The 21,566-nt window shown below is 39.8% G+C and overlaps 1 protein-coding gene across 4 annotated transcripts in view; it reads left to right on the forward strand.

Moving 5' to 3' along the window:
* Positions 1-21,566, forward strand: part of DGKG (diacylglycerol kinase gamma) — a 161,357-nt gene that overhangs the window by 20,083 nt on the left and 119,708 nt on the right. For all 4 annotated transcript variants that reach the window (XM_029214535.1, XM_029214536.1, XM_029214537.1 and 1 more), the window contains exons 3-5: positions 2,818-2,983; positions 3,562-3,624; positions 19,196-19,366. In XM_029214535.1, the coding sequence (XP_029070368.1) occupies positions 2,818-2,983; positions 3,562-3,624; positions 19,196-19,366 (400 nt within the window). The remainder of the gene's footprint in view (positions 1-2,817; positions 2,984-3,561; positions 3,625-19,195; positions 19,367-21,566) is intronic.

Raw genomic sequence — 21,566 nt, forward strand, 5'->3', positions numbered from 1 at the left:
AGTGATGTCAACTCTCCCATGGGCAATTAGAAGCCATGGAAAGTTTTTGAGTTGGGAAGCAGTCTGATCAGAGCTGTGCTTTGGGAAGATCACCTTGGCAAGGATGGAAAAGATGAGAGGACTAACAGATGGAGGTGGAGGCAAGGAAGCCTTTGAGGGGTGTTGCAGTTGTCCAGATAGGACACATGGAACAGGAGTAGAAAACCAGGAGCATGGGGGACTTCAACAGCCGCCTTGTCAGGGTGGGGCCGGCGGGCAATGGATACAGAAAAGACCTGGATGTGACAGACGTTGCGAAAGAACAGTGGAAAGAAGGAAGGGACAAGAATTGATCTCAGACAACTGGGAGTTCAAGCTGAGCCTGGAATATTTGGAGGATAATGCTGCCATTGAAATGAATAGAAACTGTAGGGTCAGAAAGAGGAACTGGTTTAAGGAAGAACCCAGTAGAAGTTTAGAGCTTGAGATCTTCTGGTCCAGCATTCACAGTTTGCTAAAGAAAAACCTGAGGTTCAAAAAAGGAGGAAAATGTGGTGGACCTCAGACCAGCCACGAGGTCTCCTGAATCTCACACTGATCTTGTTTGAAGATCTTTCAGCTTTGGTTTTTTAAGAGCATTATGTAAGACTTTGTTTAACTGAATTTCCTTTTTTATTAAATCATTTAGTATACGCTGTTTTCCAGAAATATGCTGGTAGTTTTCAATTTGAGGCCAACCAGAAAAAAAATTAACAACATTTTGGAACTCAAAACTATATTGTAAAACAGTACTTGTCGATTAAAATAGTGCAAAGGAAAGGACGATGCAAAAAGAGCCTTTTAAAATAAATTAATAATAAAGATGAGAAGATCTAAAACAAAGACCATTGAATTTGTGACCTTCAAGAGAGCAGATTCAGAGGTGATGCGCTAGAATCCAAATCGAATGGATTAAGGAGGTGAGGAGAAGTGTGAAGGGGAAGGGAAGAAGCACAGGCTAGTAGCTCGAGCAGCCAGCAGTTTCTTTGGAAGAGTGACCTGAACGTGCTTGCAGGTAGACAAGCAGGTGCTGGGAGATGCCATCAGAGGCAGGGAGGGTGGAATTGCAGGTCATTATGGGTTCCGCTGGGAAAGTGGGAGGAAAAGACTTTGCTGATGTGTACTGGGAAAAAGAGGATGTGTGTGGAAGGGACATTCTGAGGTGTTGAGGCAGTGGAGACAGGGACAGAAAGAGTACAAGAGAGAGCCACAGAGATTCTGGGGCAGGAAAGGCAGAGAAATAGAGATTGATGCCTGTCACAAGAAATGTAAGTCCACCATTTGCTTAGAGATGCCTTCATCTGGTAATGAGCCTTCATTATCCTCTGTCCAACTGAATCAGGCTTCCTTCACTCTGCTAAAGAGATGTTTAAATAGCCCAGCCTGGGGCTAAGGAGAAACTGCCTCGCAAGCTCCCTCCCAGTGGGGTCCAGAGGGCATTGCTTGTTTTAAGGACCAGGACTTTGTATCCAAAACCTGATCGTGCACGTGCCAGCCAACTCTGGTTCTGCGAAGGCTCCCAGATCTCCCAGAAGAGACAAGGGGTTAAATGCTACCAACATTTTCAGAGAGAGCCAAGTAGGCTCCCAAAAAGGGATTTTATCGCTATTATTCACAAAAGCCTGCACAGCAGATCTTGGAGGAGTGCTTCCTCAGATGATTTCCAGGAGCATCTGCTGATTTGATGAAGAATCTGATGCCATCAAAGCACAAGCCAGCGATGACTCACTGCGCACTGCTGTTGCCGAGTGTTTGCTGAGTGCAGCAGCCCTTTCTGGCACAGTTCTCCCAACCTGGGACCAGAAGCCAGGCAGCACTGGGCGACATACAGCAGGGAGAGGTTTTGGCATGTTTCTTGGTTTTACCTTCCGTCCTTGGCTTCCTGCTCTTCTCTCCTGGTGCCTGAAACCTTCACAAGGACATGTTTTGAGAGCAGTCGAGCCAGACACACTCCCTCCCCTGGTATCTTGAGGGTTGTCCAAAGAAGGTCAGCTATGAAAGTAATGAAAGATGGAGCCTGTTCTTTTTTATTTTCTGAGACCTGAATCCTCAGGAATCACATCCCTCACGGCATAAGCAGAAAATTGACATACCACAGAAGAGCGATTTCTTCTCCTTGTGTTTTCAACTACATCCCTCTTCATCCTTTTTTTTTTTTTTTTTGCCATACAGCTCATTTATGATATTATATTGGTTTGAGGTATACAGCATAGTGATTCAATATTTTTATAGATTACACTCCATTTAAAGTTATTACAGAGTGATGGCTATATTTCCCTGTGCCGTACAATATATCCTTGTTGCTTTTTATTTTATACATAGTAGTTTGTATCTCTTAATCCCATACCCCTGTCTTGTCCTCCCTGCCTCCCTCTCCCTACCATTCTTCTTTATCTTACCTAGGATTCCAGGGCACTGACCTAGTCCTGCCCATTAGAGACAAGACCCCCATGTGATCTCCGACTCAGGCAGAGCCCTCACTCCCAGTGCTCAGTCTTCAGCACCCCCTTTTCTTCCTAAACTTAGACATGCCTTGTCACGAAAGCCTCCCATGGTTCCATGGCCCACCAAGCCCCAACACACAACCAACAGCGTCTTCTCTTCCTCACGTTCTACCCCCACTGCCTATGCTTTTCACCCTCTATCGACTCCCAGGCCTTTTCATTCCTGCCCCCACCAATCACTCCACTCCCTTCTGCTTCCCTTTCCATTGCCAGCTCCCCCATTCCTTCTTCTCCTCTCCCACCCTCTGTCTCTTCACTTCTCTCCACTGACTTTTCCCTCTTTATCCCTTCTCAGCCTATTAGCTATGACGTCTTCAAGCTGTTCATGAGGGCGTACCTGGAGGTGGACCTTCCACAGCCACTGAGCACACACCTCTTCCTGGCCTTCAGCCAGAAGCCCAGACAGGATACCCCGTCCCACCCAAAGGAGGGGGCCAGCAACAGTGAAGCCAGTGGCCCAGGTACATGGACCAGCATTCCCCAAGGTGGAAGGGAGATTTTGCAGCTCTAACCCACTTGCCACAGGTTCAGCCTGCACTCCTAGATGGTCCTCTGGGCCTGGTAACTTCCCTATGGGGAAGAGGGGGAAACAGAGACCAGGGGACCAAGACTCCTACCCTTTCAGGAAGCCCTGTCTGATGGATCTCTCAGTAAGAGAAATAAAAAGGGCATAATTCCTGCCACTCAGGATCAGAGGAGAGGATGGGGAGAAGAGGAGGCACAAACTAATGTATGGCAGGGGCAGGTGGGCCTTCCACAAAAGCTGCCAATCCCTGGAGAGCACATTCAGCTCTTGTGCCCAGGCTGGGACTAGCCTGGGAGAGTCACAGGAGGGGAAGGGTGTGGTTACTGTCTTTCTGGAGTTTGGGCTATAATGGGGGAGACACTACCAACCCCAATAAGTGAACATGAACCCAGCTGACACCAGAGACATGGGCATAACCCAAGTGATCCAGACTTTGTGGGAAAGCCTCCTACCTGCCTCTCTAAAAACCTAGAGGGCATGGGCTGGTCACTACATCTTCTTTTTATTCCCCAGATTCCAACATACAGAATGCAGATAATGCTGCCAAAGCAGACGAGGCTTGTGCCCCTGACGTGGGTAAGTCTTCGGGGGAGGAGTGGGCAGTACCCCATCCTTGGGGAAGGGGGAGAATCTAACCAGCAGTTTTGTCTCCATGTAATTGTATGCCTTTGAGCAGATGTTGTCTGCCTCCACCTCTGGGGCCCCTGACACTCAAATGTGTTGGGATTCTGAGGCTGGATGAAGGTTCTTGCTTCATTTGTCCCAAAACAGGGCAGGTCAGGACTTCGGTCAGCTCATTAGATGTTTACCTCTGACGGGTCTGCCTAGCCAAAGAGGGGAAAAGGAGAAAGTGTACGGTGAGGGGAGGGGTGGGCAGAGGAAAAGAGAGAGACAGAGAGTGTCTGGGAAGAAATGGCCATAGGGCTAAAGTGGAGATGACGCTACCAGTGAATGGCTGAAGGGGGTTACGGAAAGAGGGTAAGAGTGTGCTCTGGTTGATTTCCCACAATATTTACATGCACTTGTTTGAACAAGTTGAGAGGAGCAAGAGGAAGCCAGCTAATCTTGTTTTGAAGATCTATTTGCCAGGCACCTGCTTTATTGCATGTTTCACCTTAGCCTTTGCCATCATGCCACGTCACACACTGAGGAGCTGAGGCTGTAAGAGATTACATACCACTGTGCGAGCTGAGGAGGTAGGGATTCAATCCAGAATTGTCCATCCTCCAAGCTGCTGCTCTTTCCTGCACCAAGATAGGAAGCAATGGTCTCTCTTGAGGTGCCTGGACTAAGGTTTGTCTCCACGTAAAGGCACCAATTTGGTTAGGTCCTAGTGGAATGATCAAGGCTGCATTCCCAGTGGAGCCCCCATCATGATGCCTGGCTGTCCATGCACCGTCTCTTGGGTCGTGACTGATGTGGAACCTTCCCTGGCACATTTATCAATGGGAGGCCATTCCTCTGTTGAGAGGCTATTGACAGGCACAGTCCCAAGTGCAGAAGCTCCTAGTAAAACTGGAAAGAGCAAAGATTATCCTCCTTGACCTCTGTTCTAAGATGTAGCACAAATTTCCTGGACGCTGTCAACCTAAGCTGGGTCAGGTAATGAGCATATTGGTTAAGAATCTGGACTTCAGAGACAGACTTCCTGGGTTTGACACCCAGCTCTGACAACACCTAGCTCTGAAACCTTTGGTATGTTTGAACAATGTCTCTGTGCCTCAGTTTCCTCATCTGTAACATGAGATGACAGTAAGTGTTGATATGAAGGTTAAGTGAGTTATGTGTGTAAAATGCTTAGTGTAGTGCCTGGAACAGAGTAAGTGTTCAGTAAATATTAGCAATTATTATTCAGGCCACCCTCCAGAAGTACCCTCTATTCTCAACTCATCATGTCTGTCAAGATCTCCTTCAGTCTGCACCCTCAGTCTCCAATTGTGTCAGATGGGCATCCTCTTCTCATGGAAGGACTCTCAGGGACTGTCTCCCTCCCAGGTTGCTCTTGGAGCTTCACATACAAAGACTCAGAGAGACAGACCTTATTTCCTTTGCATTATTGTTTGGAAAAGATTGATGCACATTGGTGAATTCCAGCTCTTGGGATGTGCCCAGGGGATAAAGATGCAGTTTTCTTGTATCTTTCAATATATATTATATACATACATACACACATGGCAGAATAGGTAAGAGATAATACAACTGAATGAGAACTAATTGTAACAGAGACTTAGGATGAGAGAATTTCTTCGAGTGGGTGCTAGATGTAGTTCTCATCTTTTTTCCAGTCATTGCCGAAAGGGCAACTAGAGGATTATAGAGTTTTCAGTGTGTAACTGAAAGACTGATGAGATCAAAAATTCACTCTGAATGGAAAGCAGAACATGGTTGGGAAAGGAGAATTGCCTCAGGACCATAAACTCAGCAAAATCCAGACTTCTCATAGAGCTCCAGAAAGCAAGGATTAAGAGTATTGGTGCCTTCCTGAGTTCTTCAGGGACAGCAGCAGGGCAAGACTGTGCAAAGTATAGGCTCACCCACCCCTCTGCCCAGCATCTCACCCACGCGTGCTAGGTCTAGGGCCCTTTGGTCAAATGGATTAAAGTCATAAATAAGTCTTAAATCTTACTGGGAATAGAGAGGGCATTTTATGACATAAATCATTCTCATGGTAGAAAGAAAAGTTTCAAACTGGAAGCTTTGAGATTATTCTAAACTCTCAGCAAAAAAAATCAAAGAAAAGCATCTTTTTCTTTGCCCAGATTCTTTACCAGAGATGTTCTTAGTCCAAGTATCTGGAACTTCAAGAGGAACCTGAGAGAAGTTACACTTCATTCCCTGAGGTTCCAAATTGTCTGGGCAGAGTTTGTTTCAGTGGCTGAAGTTTCCAAGGTACCAAACAAGGACTTAGTGGGGATCCTGTCATTATGTGATATTTGAGAAAAGATAATGAATGATGATAATAGACCTTGGCTGGCTTATTTGACCACCATGTTTATTTGCAATATCTGTATCATTTGGGGTCTCAGAACAACTTCCAGAGACTTGCTCCTGGAGAAGTGATTTGTCATGCACTGTTTTCCCATGCATGCAGCATATCAGTCTCCTGTGGTCCAGTCATGAAAGGGCAGTTATCTGACTGCTGGCCCAGGGAGATGTACAGCATTTTTTCACCCTCTTTTGTAACTTGTGATGTTAAGTAGCAAATCCTTTTCCTGTTGGGCCACTTTCCATGAATGTCTTAATTAGATGCCCCTATTCACCAAAAACAAGAATGTAGGGACAGGTGGACACCACAGAGCAGGGCCTCTGCCAACAAGGAAGAGCCAAGTTCTGGAATCACCTTAGATCAGGCCATCTGTTGAAAATTCCACCCTTTTCCTGTTGCCCAAGAAGAAGAAACTCTATTCTCATTTGATATGGCTGTTTGTGCCTATCAGATCAAGCTCCAAGCTCAGATCTAGAACAACCCGCTTTAAGTTATTCATTCCCAGAGCCAGGTGGGGGCATGGTTGGGTCCATAAGCACAGCAGACAGGGGTTTCACTGAGTCCAGAGGTCGGCTCAGAGCCTTGAGCAACATGTCATTGTCAGGATGTCAGCTCAGGAAGGGCTGAAATCACCCTTCCCTGAATGCCCATGAAAAGGTGGGATAAACAATGTGAACTTCATTCTCCTGGTTTTTATTTAGTTCCTCAGGCTATTGAGATGGTTCAGCAGCTTGGACTGTTGGAGTCTCAAGGAAAGTCCCTCCATTTTTTTAAATATATTTTTCCAGTTTTAAAAGTAACACATTGTATCAATAAAAAATTTTCTGAAGAGTACAAAAAAACTAAAGAAACAACAAAATCACCTAAATCTACCAATGTGATCACACACACACACACACACACACACACACACACACACACACACACACACACACCCCTATACATATGTATCCTTGTAGGGTTTTTTCCATAAATTTTTTACAGAACTGGAATCAGACTGTATATATATAATTTTGGATCCAGCTTTGTTTTTCACTTAGCATTATATTCACAAACATTATTCATGTCATTCAAAACTTTTGGTAAACATCAATTTTAATGCAAGTCTGTCTTTTAACAGATGAAAAAACTGAGGTTGGGTGTGGGGAATAAGCCTTCTTGTGCAAGATCACACACCATTTAGCACAAACCCAGTTTTCTGCCTCTAGCTTGGCGCTCTTTCCACACAGCCCAACTGAAAGGTAAGAAGTAATACAGAGACTAAGAGAGAAGGTGGAACAAGTCATCTCTGCCCAAGAACCCTCATTTAGAAGGGTATGTGATGTGGCACCTGGGCAAAACCTCTGTGCTCTGGAAGAGGGTAGTCCCAGAGGGATGTGCTTGGATGGGTGTGGGTTAGGGTTATTTCCTGTAAGGCAACATGAGCAGGTAGGACACCACTGGGACTGTGTGTCACTCAGTCCCTCTAGGCCCCAGCATTTCCACTGCTGGACTGAACAGTAGACCTCAATGAGGACTAGAACAATGGCTCAAGATCCAGTCAAAGCTCTGGTAACCAAAGGATCTTTGGAAAAGGCTGTAATAATGTTTTTTTAATTGAAGTATAGTGGATTTATAATATTGTATTAGGGACTTCCCTGGTGGTGCAGTGGTTAAGACTCCGCGCTCCCAATTAAGGGGGCCCAGGTTCGATCCCTGGTCAGGGATCTAGATCCCACATGCATGCCGCCACTAAGAGTTTGCATGCCACAACTAAGACCCGTGCAACCAAATAAATAAATAAATATATATATATATATAAAATATTGTGTCAGTTTCAGGTATACAGCAAAGTCATTCTGGTATATATTTTTTCAGATTATTTTCCATCATAGGTTATTACAAGATACTGGATATAGTTTCCTGTGCTATACAGTAAATCATTGTTGCTTATCTATTTTATATATGGTAGTATGTATGTGTTAATCCCATACTCCTAATTTACTCCTCCCCCCACTCCCTTTCCCCTTTAGTAACCATCAGTTTGTTTTCTATGTCTGTGAGTCTGGTTCTGTTTTATAAATAAATTCATTTGTATTATATTTTAGATTCCACAAATGAGTGATATCATGTAATATTTGTCTTTCTCTGTTGACTTACTTCACTTAGTATGATACTCTCTAGGTCCACCCACGTTGCTGCAAATAGTATTATTTCATTCTTTTTAATGGCTGAATAATAGTCCCTTGTATATATATACACCACATCTTCTTTATCCATTCATCTGTCGATGGACACATAGGTTGCTTCCACGTCTTGGCTATTGTAAATAGTGTTGCTATGAACATTAAGGTGCATGTTTCTTTTCAAATTACAGTTTTCTTCTCTGCCCAGAAGTGAGATTGCTGTATCATATGGTAGCTCTAGTTTTAGTTTTTTAAGGAACCTCCATACTGTTTTCCATAGTGGCTGCACCAATTTACATTCCCACCAGCAGTGTAGGAGGGTTCCCTTTTCTCCCCACACTCTCTAGCATTTATTATTTGTAGACTTTTTAATGATGACTATTCTGACTGGTGTGAGGTGATACCCCATTGTGATTTTGATTTGCATTTCTCTAATAATTAGTGACGTTGAGCTTCTTTTCATGTGCCTGTTGGCCATCTATATGTTTTCTTTGGAGAAATGTCTATTTAAGTCTTCTGTCCATTTTTTGATTGGGTTATTTTACATTCAGTTTTATGAGCTGTTTGTATATTTTGGATATTAACCCCTTGTCAATTGCATCATCTGAAAATATTTTCTCCCACTCTGTAGGTCATCTTTTCATTTTGTTGATGGTTTCCTTTGCTGTGCAGAAGCTTTTAAGTTTGATTAAGTACCATTTGTTTATTTTTGCTTTTATTTCTTTTGCCTTGGAAAAATCGAAGAAAATATTGCTATGATTTATGTCAGATAATGTTTTGCCTATGTTCTCTTCTAGGAGTTTTATGGTGTCATATCTTATATTTAGGTCTTTAAACCATTTTGAGTTTACTTTTGTGTATGGCGTGAGGGTGTGTTCTAACTTTATTGATTTACATGTGGCTGTCCAGCTTTCCCAACACCACTTGCTGAAGAGACTGTCGTATCTCCACTGTATATTCTCCACTGTCGAAGATTAATTAACCTCAAGTGTATGGGTTTATTTCTGGGCTCTCTATTCTGTTCCATTGATCTATATGTCTGTTTTTGTGCAAATACCATGCTGTTTTGATTACTGTAGCTTTGTAGTATTATCTGAAGTCCGGGAGGGTTATGCCTCCAGCTTTGCTCTTTTTCATCAGGATTGCTTTGGCAATTCTGGATCTTTTGTGGTTCTGTATAAATTTTAGGATTATTTGTTCTAGTTCTGTGAAAAATGTCATGGGTAATTGGATAAGGATCACATTAAATCTGTAGGTTGCTTTGGGTAGTATGACCATTTTAACAATATTAATTCTTCCAATCCAAGAGCATAGGGTATCATTCCATTTCTTTGAATCATTTTCAACTTCCTTTATCGATGTTTTATAGTTCTCACCTCCTTGGTTAGGTTTATTCCTAGGATTTTTGTGGGGTTTTTTTGATGCAATTTTAAACAGGATTTTTAAATTTTTTTCTGATATTTCATTGCTAGTATAAAGAAATGCAACAGATTTCTGTGTATTAATTTTGTATCCTGCTACCTTGCTGAATTCATTTATTCTAACAGTTTTTGCATGAAGTCTTTAGGGTACTCTATGTAGAGTATTATGTTATCTGCACATAACGACAATTTTGTTTTTTGATTTTTTTGACAATTTTGTTTCAAAACAGCTTTATTGAGGCACAATTTGGCATAAAATAAATTGTACATGTTTAAAATGTACACTTAATAAGTTTTTATGTCTGTATACACCAATAAAATCAGCACCATATAAATATAATGAAGATATTCATCAGCCTCAAAAGTTTCCTTTATCATCCCTTTCTCCCACCCTCCCTACCCACCCATCTCCATCTCCATCTCCATCCAGCCACTGATCTGCTTGTTGTCACTAGAAGCCAGATTGCATTTTCTAGATTTTATATGAATAGATTGATACAGTATGTACTCTTTTCCATGTGGCTTCTTTCACTCAGCATAATAATTTAAAAATTCATCCATGTTGTTGTGAGTATCAGTAATTAACATATTTTTATTGCTGATTAGTATTTCAGTATACAGGTAGCTATTCCACAATTTGTTTATCCATTCATGTGCTGATGGACATTTGGGTTGTTTCCAGTTTTTGGCTATTAAAAATAAAATATGAACATTCGTATACAAATTTTGGACAGACAGCTTTCATTCATTTTGGGTAAAGAACTAGAGGTAGAAATGTTTAGGACTATTATGTTTTCTTAATGACTTGCCCCCTTTACCATTATGAAATGACTCTCTTTATCCCTAGTAATATTCTTTGCTTTGAAATTTATGTTATTATAATTATATTCATAACTAATATAGCCACTCTGGTTAAGTAGTGTTGCCATGGTATATCTTTTTTCATTGTTTTACTTTGAATGTATTTGTGTCTGTATATTTAAATTGACTTTCTTATAGGAAGCGTGTTGTTGGGTTTTATTTTTTAATCCAATCTGACAATATCTACCTTTTAGTTAGAGTTTTAGAACATTTACATTTACTGTGATAATTGTTATAGTTAGGTTTAAAACCACCATCTTGCTATTTGTTTTCTTTTTTCTCTCTGTTCTTCTTTTCCCTTTTTCTGCCTTCTTTTAAGTTAATTGAATTTTTTTATGATTTCACTTTATCTCCTTTCTTATCTTAGTTGTTTTAACTATCACAGTCTACCTTCAAGTAGCAGAATTTCATTTTGCATATGCTATAAGAAATTTACAACAACATACCTCCATTTCTCTTATCCAGGTCTTTGTGCTTTGTACTTCTACATTTTACTTCTACATGTTATAAACCACACAATATGTTGTTATTGTCATAGTTAACTATCTTTTTAAGATTTAATTAATAAAAAAATATTCTTTATATTTATCTATTTGTATTTATCAGTGCTTATCATTCTTGTGTATAAATCCAGGTTTCCATATAGTGTAATTCTAGTGAAAGGATTTCCTTTACCATTTTTTGTAACGCAGCTCTATATGGTTTGTACATTTGAAAAATTCTTTATTTAGCCTTTTAATTCTAAAGATATTTCACTGAGTAAAGAATTCTAGAGTCTTTCATACAGAGTGAAGTAAGTCAGAAAGAGAAAAACAAATACCATATGCTAACACATATATATGGAATCTAAGAGAAAAAGAAAAAGGTCATGAAGAACCTAGGGGTAAGACGGGAATAAAGCCACAGACCTACTAGAGAATGGACTTGAGGATATGGGGAGGGGGAAGGGTAAGCTGTGACAAAGTGAGAGAGTGGCATGGACATATATACACTACCAAACGTAAAATAGATAGCTAGTGGGAAGCAGCCACATAGCACAGGGAGATCAGCCTGGTGCTTTGTGACCACCTAGAGGGGTGGGATAGGGAGGGTGGGAGGGAGGGAGATGCAAGAGGGAAGAGATATGGGAGCATATGTATATGTATAACTGGTTCACTTTGTTATAAAGCAGAAGCTAACACACCATTGTAAAGCAATTATACTCCAATGAAGATGTTAAAAAAAAAAAAGAATTCTAATTTGACAGGTTTTTTTTTCTCTTAGTTCTTTAAAGATGTTGTTCCACTGGCTACTAGCATACTTTGTTTCCAGTAAGAAAGCTATAGTCATTCTTATCTGTGTTTCTCTCTATATCAGGTGTCTTTTCTTCTCTGGCCTCTTTTATGATTTTTATCACTGATTGTAATCAATTTGATTTTGGTGTTCCTTGGTATAGTTTTATATATATTTCTTATGCTTGGGGTTCATTGAGCATCTTGTAGCTGAGGTTCCATAGTTTTTATCAAATATCAACAAATTTGGGAAAATGTCAGCCATTATTTCTTTAATTTTTTTTCTGCTCCTGACTCTCCTCTTCTTCAGGTATTCCAATTACATGTTTATTTGACTACTTGAAGTTGTCCAACAGCTCACCGGTATGATACTCTTTTTTTTCTTTTTTTGTAGTCTTTTTGGATAGTTTCTGTAGTGATGCTTCAAATTCACTAATCTTTTCTTCTGCAATATCTAATCTGCTATTAATCCCACTCAGTATATTTATAGTTTTCATTTAGCATATCATATCTAGACACTTGAGGTGGGCATTTTTAAATATCTTTCATGTCTCTGCTTAACATGTTCAGTCTTTCTTCCAGCTTCTTAGATATATGGAATACAGTTATAAAAACTATTTTAAACGTTTTGTCTATTGTATCATCTCGTCATTTCTGGATCCATTTCAGTTGATTTTTCTCCTTATTATTGTCCATATTTTCTTCTTTGCATACCTAGCAATAATTTATTGAATGCCAAACTTTGAAAATTTTACATTGTTTGTACTAGATATTTTTGTATTCCTATATATATTCCTGAGCTTTGTTTTGGGATACACTTAGGTTCACTTGGAAACAGTTTGACCTTTTTTTTTTTTTAACATCTTTACTGGAGTATAATTGCTTTACATTGTTGTGTTTGTTGCTGCTGTATAACAGAGTGAATCAGCTATACGTATACATATATCCCCATATCCCCTCCCTATTGCGTCTCCCTCCCACCCGCCCTGTCCCACCCCTCTAGGTGTTCACAAAGCACCTAGCTGGTCTCCCTGTGCTATGCGGCTGCTTCCCACTAGCTATCTATTTTACATTTAGTAGTGTATATATGTCCATGCGAGTCTCTCACTTCATCCCAGATTACCCTTCCCCCATCCTGTGTCCTCAAGTCCATTCTCTACTTCTTCGTCTTTATTCCAGTTCTGCCCCTAGGTTCTTCAGAACCTTTTTTTTTTTTAAACTTCAAACATGGGTCATTTTATTTTTCTTTACTTTTTTTTTAATTTTTAATATCTTTATTGGAGTATAATTGCTTTACAATAGTGTGTTAGCTTCTGCTTTATAACAAAGTGAATCAGTTATACATATACATATGTCCCCATATCTCTTCCCTCTTGCATCTCCCTCCCTCCCACCCTCCCTATCCCACCCCTCTAGGTGGTCACAAAGCACCGAGCTGATCTCCCTGTGCTATGCGGCTGCTTCCCACTAGCTATCTATTTTACGTTTGGTAGTGTATATATGTCCATGCCACTCTCTCACTTTGTCACAGCTTACCCTTCCCCCTCCCCATATCCTCAAGTCCATTCTCTAGTAGGTCTGCATCTTTATTCCTGTCTTGCCCCTAGGTTCTTCATGACCATTTTTTTTAGATTCCATATATATGTGTTAGCATATGGTATTTGTTTTTCTCTTTCTGACTTACTCCACTCTGTATGACAGACTCTAGGTCCATCCACCTCACTACAAATAACTCAATTTAATTTCTTTTTTTTTTCAATTTAATTTCTTTTTATGGCTGAGTAATATTCCATTGTATATACGTGCTGCATCTTCTTTATGCATTCATCTGTCAATGGACACTTAGGTTGCTTCCATGTCCTGACTATTGTAAACAGTGCTGCAATGAACATTGTGGTACGTGACTCTTTTTGAATTATGGTTTTCTCAGCATATATGCCCAGTAGTGGGATCGTTGGGTCATATGGTAGTTCTATTTGTAGTTTTTTAAGGAACCTCCATACTGTTCTCCATAGTGGCTGTATCAATTTACATTCCCACCAACAGTGCAAGAGGGTTCCCTCTCCTCCACACCCTCCCCAGCATTTATTGTTTGTAGATTTTTTGATGATGGCTATTCTGACCAGTGTGAGGTGCTACCCCATTGTAGTTTTGATTTGCATTTCTCTAATGATTAGTGATATGGAGTATCCTTTCATGTGTTTGTTGGCAATCTGTATATCTTCTTTGAAGAAATGTCTATTTAGATCTTCTGCCCATTTTTGGATTGGGTTGTTTGTTTTTTTGATATTGAGCTACATGAGCTGCTTTTATATTTTGGAGATTAATCCTTTGTCAGTTGCTTCATTTGCAAATATTTTCTCCCATTCTAAGGGTTGTCTTTTCTCTTGTTTATGTTTTCCTTTGCTGTGCAAAAACTTTAAGTTTCATTAGGTCCCATTTCTTTATTTTTGTTTTTATTTCCATTTCTCTAGAAGGTGGGTCAAAAAGGATCTTGCTGTGATTTATGTCATAGAGTGTTCTGCCTGTGTTTTCCTCTAAGAGTTTTATAGTGTCTGGCCTTACATTTAGGTCTTTAATCCATTTTGAGTTTATTTTTGTGTATGGTGTTAGGGAGTGTTCTGATTTCATTCTTTTAAATGTAGTTGTCCAGTTTTCCTGTCACCACTTATTGAAGTGGCTGTCTTTTCTCCGTTGTATATTCTTCCCTCCTTTATCAAAGATTAAGGTGACCATATGTGTGTGAGTTTATCTCTGGGCTTTCTATCCTGTTCCATTGATCTATATTTCTGTTTTTCTGCCAGTGCCATACTGTCTTGATTACTGCAGCTCTGTAGTATAGTCTGAAGTCAGGGAGCCTGATTCCTCCAGCTCCATTTTTCTTTCTCAAGATTTCGGGGTCTTTTGTGTTTCCGTACGAATTGTGAAATTTTTTGTTCTAGTTCTGTGAAAAATTCCATTGGTACTTTGATAGGGATTACATTGAATCTGTAGATTGCTTTGGGTAATATACTCATTTTCACAATGTTGAATCTTCTAATCCAACAACGTGGTATATCTCTCTCCATCTGTTTGTATCATCTTTAATTTCTTTCATCAGTGTCTTATAGTTTTCTGCATACAGGTCTTTTGTCTCCTCAGGTAGGTTTATTCCTAGGTATTTTATCCTTTTTGTTGCAGTGGTAAATGGGAGTGTTTCCTTAATTTCTCTTTCAGATTTTTCATCATTAGTGTCTAGGAATGCAAGAGATTTCTGTGCATTAATTTTGTATCCTGCTACTTTACCAAATTCATTGATTAGCTTTAGTAGTTTTCTGGTAGCGTCTTTAGGATTCTCTATGTATAGTATCATGTCATCTGCAAACAGTGACAGCTTTACTTCTTCTTTTCTGATTTGGATTCCTTTTATTTCCTTTCTTCTCTGATTGCCATGGCTAGGACTTCCAAAACAATGTTGAATAATAGTGGTGGGAGTGGGCAGCCTTATCTTGTTCCTGATCTTAGTGGAAATGGTTTCAGTTTTTCACCATTGAAGATGATGTTGGCTGTGGGTTTGTCATATATGGCCTTTATTTTGTTGAGGGAAGTTCCCTCTATGCCTACTTTCTAGAGAGTTTTTGTCATAAATTGGTGTTGAATTTTGTCGAAAGATTTTTCTGCATCTATTGAGATGATCATATGGTTTTTATTCCTTAATTTGTTAATATGGTGTATCACATTGATTGATTTGTGTATATTGAAGAATCCTTGCATTCCTGGTATCAACCCCACTTGATCATGGTGTATGATCCTTTTAATGTGCTGTTGGATTCTGTTTGCTAGTATTTTGTTGAGGATTTTTGCATCTATGTTCATCAGTGTTATTGGCCTGTAGAGTCCTTTCTTTGTGACATCCTTGTCTGGTTTTGGTATCAGGGTGATGGTGGCCTCGTAGAATGAGTATGGGAATGTTCCTTCCTCTGCTATATTTTGGAAGAGTTTGAGAAGGATAGGTGTTAGCTCTTCTCTAAATGTTTGATAGAATTCGCTTGTGAAGCCATCTGGTCCTGGGCTTTTGTTTGTTGGAATATTTTTAATCACAGTTTCAATTTCAGTGCTTGTCATTGGTCTGTTTATATTTTCTATTTCTTCCTGGTTCAGTTTCTGAAGGTTGTGCTTTTCTAAGAATTTGTCTATTTCTTCTAGGTTGTCCATTTTATTGGCATAGAGTTGCTTGTAGTAATCTCTCAGGATCCTTTGTATTTCTGCAGTGTCAGTTGTTACTTCTCCTTTTTCATTTCAAATTCTGTTGATTTGAGTCTTCTCCCTTTTATTCTTGATAAGTCTGGCTAATGGTTTATCAATTTGCTTATCTTCTCAAAGAATCTCCTTTTAGTTTTATTGATCTTTGCTATTGTTTCCTTCATTTCTTTTTCATTTATTTCTGATCTGATCTTTATGATTTATTTCCTTCTGCTAACTTTGGGGTTTTTCTGTTCTTTCTCTAATTGCTTTAGGTGTAAGGTTAGGTTGTTTACTTGAGATTTTTCTTGTTTCTTGAGGTAGGGTTGTATTGCTATGAACTTCCCTCTTAGAACTGCTTTTGCTGCACCCCATACGTTTTGGGCCGTCGTGTTTTCATTGTCATTTGTTTTGAGGTATTTTTTGATTTCCTCTTTGATTTCTTCAGTGATCTCTTGGTTACTTAGTAGCATATTGTTTAACCTCCATGTGTTTGTAATTTTTACAGTTTTTTTTTTACTGTAATTGATATCTAGTCTCATAGCGTTGTGGTCGGAAAAGATACTTGATACAATTTCAATTTTCTTAAATTTACCAAGGCTTGATTTGTGACCCAAGATATGATCTATCCTGGAGAATGTTCCATGAGCACTTGAGAAGAAAGTGTATTCTGTTGTTTTTGGATGGAATGTCCTATAAATATCAATTAAGTCCATCTTGTTTAATGTATCATTTAAAGCTGTGTTTTCTTATTTATTTTCATCTTGGTTGATCTGTCCATTGGTAAAAGTGGTTTGTTAAAGCCCCCTAATATGATTGTGTTACTGTCGATTTCCCCTTTTATGGCTGTTAGCATTTGCCTTATATATTGAGGTGCTCCTGTGTTGGCTTCATAAATATTTACAATTGTTATATCTTCTTCTTGGATTGATCCCTTGATCGTTACGTAGTGTCCTTCTTTGTCTCTTGTAATAGGCTTTATTTTAAAGTCTATTCTCTCTGATATGAGAATTGCTACTCCAGCTTTCTTTTGATTTCCATTTGCATGGAATATCTTTTTCCATCCCCTCACTTTCAGTCTATATGTGTCCCTGGGTCTGAAGTGGGTCTCTTGTAGACAGCATATATACGGATCTTGCTTTTGTATCCATTCAGCCAGCCTGTGTCTTTTGGTTGGAGCATTTAATCCATTTCATTTAAGGTAATTATCAATATGTATGTTCCTATTACCATTTTCTTAATTGTTTTGAGTTTGTTGTTGTAGGTCTTTTCCTTCTCTTCTGTTTCCTGCCTAGAGGAGTTCCTTTAGCATTTGTTGTAAAGCTGGTTTGGTGGTAAGTTGACATTTTTGGGTCAAGCTTTTGTTAGCTAGGACCAGGAAGGCATTTTTTTTTTTTAGGAAGGCATTTTTTCTAGAGCTAATTTTGCCCAGTTAGCAAGGCAAAACTCTCTAAGTACTCTACTCAATGATTCATGAATTATGGGAGTTTTCTACTCTGATTGCTGGGAATAGACACTATGCTTAGTTCTCTATGCCTTCCAGGGATTGTTCCCTCTCATCCTGATTCCTTCCCCAGCCTCAGGTAGTTTCCTCACACATCTGTGCTAATCACTACTCAGATGAATAATTGAGGGAACTCTCTGCTGATTACTCAAAGGGACCTTCTGCAGAGACAGCTGGAGTTCCCTCTGTGCAACTCCCTCCTCTTCAGTGCTCTGCTCTGTGAACTCCAGTCACTTTGGACTCCCAGGATTCCCAGCTCCATCTCTGCAACTCAGAGAGACTTCCAGGATCTGCCTGGGTTTCCCCTCCCTGTGCCACAGCCTAGAAACTCTTTCCAGTCAGTAAGATGTGGCATTTGTAGGGATCACCTCATTTGTTTCCCATCTCTTGGGATTGCCCTTTGGTGTTGGCCATATGCAATATCCTATGGCCCATTGTTTCATATCTTTTGTCCAGTTTTTTTAGTTGCACCAGTAGGAGGGTAAATCTGGTCCCTCTTATTCCAGTTTAGTTGGCATAGAAGTCATTCTAATAGTGTTTTAATGGATGAATAGTTTGAGGATATAACATGACTTGGGGCATAATGGGCTACCCTATACAAAGAATTTTTCACCTTTGTCTTATACATTATTAAGTTACGTTTTTCCATAACTTTTCCTCCAGTGATGATTTTAATACTTCTGTTGCGTATGTAATTTCATGGCAGTTTTCCCCTACCTCACTATCCTTGTTGTCTCATCCTATTGTGTTTTCATCTCAACTTGCTCACCCCTGAGGCTTTCTGCTCCTGTTTAATAGAAGTTACACCTTCTTGCAACCTACCGAGGGTCTTGTCCGGTAGGAAATTATTTCCAGAGATCTTGTCCTCTGAGACTTCATGATGAAGCTTCCTTTCCTTGTTTTGCAACTCTGTTTTGTGGGTCCCATGTTGGTCTCTTCATAGGACCCTTTGTAACATACAGAGTATGTCAGTGGCCTTTGGTCTCACCCACTGTCCATCTGGGTGATGGCTAACTCCCTTCTCAAACCACAACCTAACCCCTAGGACCTGGTAGGCTTTCATCTAGCACAGTTCTGTTGGCCTGAGCTGAACTGTTTGCCATTGCTTGGGACCTTGGTTCTCTGAATAAACGCACTCTGTCCCTGTGGTATGACAAGCCACTTTCTATACTTCCCTTATACAACTGATTAAGCTTTCAGTAAGTCACAATTCTTCCTGGTTTCTGGAAATTAGTTGTCAATCCCAGTTTTCTCTTTCGAACTTTCATCTTTTTATTTATCTTTCAATGCATTTGAGAAGAAAATTGTAAAATAGTATGTTGGTAGATAACCAATAGTCTGGATTTTTGGAATCCCAGACAAAATTACCTCTACAAATTGGGTGTGTTCCCCCCCAAAATTAGGCTAAATGACATTTACCTGTTGGCTATTGATATTACTAAAATTCACTATCATCTTTTCTTAAAATTCGCAGAGCATAGGTGAATTTCTTATAAGCCTATAGACTCTTAAAAGGGTCAGTATGGGGTTCATTCAGAAAGTATGAACTCTACAATCTGGATTTCTAGGGCCACTGATTTGATCATATCTATGTAATCCGTGCTTTTGAAGACACTCATAAAATTCTTGTCTCTACCGTGAAAAAGAATGGGGCAACAAAGGGTTTCATGTTTACTAAACATTGTGTCCTTTGGATGATTTCCTCTTGCCTGTCACAGAATCTAAGATCACGGAGAAGCAAGTGCCAACTAAAGACCAAGTGTCTGCGACCCCCGTGGGAAACCATGATGCTCAGTCTTCAGGCTCAGAATCCCACATAGTGTACCTGAAGGATGTCATGTGTTACCTGTCCTTGCTGGAAACGGGGAGACCTCAGGATAAGCTAGAGTGTAAGTATGTACCCTGTCAAGGGGCTTCGACTTTTTCCTAGAGGAAGAGCTAGTGTCCTGTTTATTGTTCTAAACAGGCTGGAGGTTGATCTGGCATCCTGGGGATGGGTCCTGCCTCCTTGGGGGAGCTTTTCTGCCCTGTCACCAGCAGTGACATGAATATTTCCTAGAATCTTCCCTGGAACACAGTACCAGTTGTATAGGGTGGAAGGTGCATTGGAGACCTTGGTATTGAGAACCAAGATCTGGAAAGGTAAGGGGTCTCTGCAAAGGGTGAAGACTCCCTTCCTTTGCTGGCAGGATTTCCTGAAAGCCTCCAATCAGAAAGCTGCTGCCTCCTCTTAGAAGATTTTTCAAGGGAAGATTTTCAACATCTGTCTTCCTTCCCCTATTCCATGCCCAAGCAACTCTTTAACTATGAAGAACTCTTTTTTTTCTTGAGATCTAATCAACCTCTATCTTGTTAAAGCCTATTTCCATGTCTTCACCCACCCCCACCCCAAGTGTTTTGGCCTCTTGAGAAAGAGGGCTAGTTAATTAAGGGAGTTGAGCTTGGTTTCAAAAACACGTCTTCAGAAGGAGAATAATAGCTGGGGACAGAAAGGAAAGCCCACAGTGGCTGAAGCAGCCTGCAGTCTCGCAGATGACTCACTCTGGGGACGGTCTCGCTGACTTTTGTGAGCCTACAGGCAAACTTTGAAACAGATGACAGGTAGGACCTTGTTAAAAATATATATTGTTTTGGCATCTCTTGGGATCTTAGTAGACACTGAGGGAAAAGCATACACATTATAGCAAAAGTCAAAATTCCAGCTAATAATCGGACTAGTCAGTGAAACTTAAGCATTAGGAAAAGTCTGGCAAAGGTTATAACCCTTGCCCAAAACAAAATGAAACAGTTTGCTCTCTTAGCCAGCTTAAAACCTCCCCCCTAGGTTTGCAGGGTTAACAATTACAAGTCTTAAATGCTAATTTGGAAGCAAATGTACCAGATTTCTGTTTCTTCTGACTAATGTTAAAAGGGAAATGTCAAATTATTTCCCACATTCAGTTGGATTTTGAGTTTCAGGCATTATATTTGTTCATAACTACCAGAGAGGAACAAATGTGGCAAATTCCTCGTATTAGTGCCTCTCAGACTGAGTCCTGTGATGGTAATGAAAAAAAACTGTATTTCTAAAAGCTTTTTATTACAGAAAATTTCAAACACAGATAAAAGTAGAGAATACAAAGAACTTCCGTGTGCCCATCAACCACCTTCAACAATTACCAGCTTGTGGTCAGTCTTGTTTTATTTATACCTCCCACTCATTTCTTCTGCCCCAGATTATTTTGAAGCAAATTCCAGACGTCATATAATTTCATCTGTAAATATCTCAGTATGTACCTCTAAAATAATATAACTTTTTCTTAAATATAACCACAACACCACAATCACATCTAAAGAAAACGATTCCTTACTGTTATCAGATATTCAGTCAGTATTCATTATTTTCCCTTACTTGGGGAACAATTCAAGCACTGTTTGTTTGAATTGGGATCCGAGTAAGGTCCATACATTGCCATTTGTTACTACGTCTCTTTAGTCTCTCTTCATCTTTTGCTTATTTTTTTCCCTACACTTCTTTGTTGCAGAAACTTGGTCATTTGTCCTATAAAGTTTTCTTTTTTTTAATTAAATTAATTCAAATCATCTCTGATTTTAGTGATTGAAACCAAGTTAAGTTTTTTTCTAGATAACCAAGCATGTATTTTTTTTTGGAAATGATAGCCTGAAATCCCACACATCATCAATGTAATAACAATAATAACTCATCACTGAACACCTTATTTTTGCTAAGCACTTTAAATGCATCTTCTCATTTTAACCTCACAGTAACCCTAGATAGTTGACATGATTGTTCTCATTTTATATGTAAGAAAGCATGGAAAAGTTAAATGACTTGCCCAAGGCCATGCTGCTAAAAAGTAGGATGCTTGCTCACACTTCCTCATTCTACTCCTCATGCACAGTGGGACCAAAGAGGGCTCCATGTTAGAGCCACCTGGGCCCAGAGTGTCTCTGACCAGGACATTTGGAGGAGTCACAAAGAATCGGAAGCCCATGACTTTTAAATAACTTAAAGTCCAACCAGAGACACCACTGAATAAACACAAGGTCCAGAGACATAAAACATGTAGAAGGAAGTGACAACACAAG

This window comes from Monodon monoceros, unplaced genomic scaffold (assembly GCF_005190385.1).
Source record: "Monodon monoceros isolate NGI ecotype Baffin Bay Population unplaced genomic scaffold, NGI_Narwhal_1 Super_Scaffold_11, whole genome shotgun sequence".
NCBI lineage: Eukaryota > Metazoa > Chordata > Mammalia > Artiodactyla > Monodontidae > Monodon > Monodon monoceros.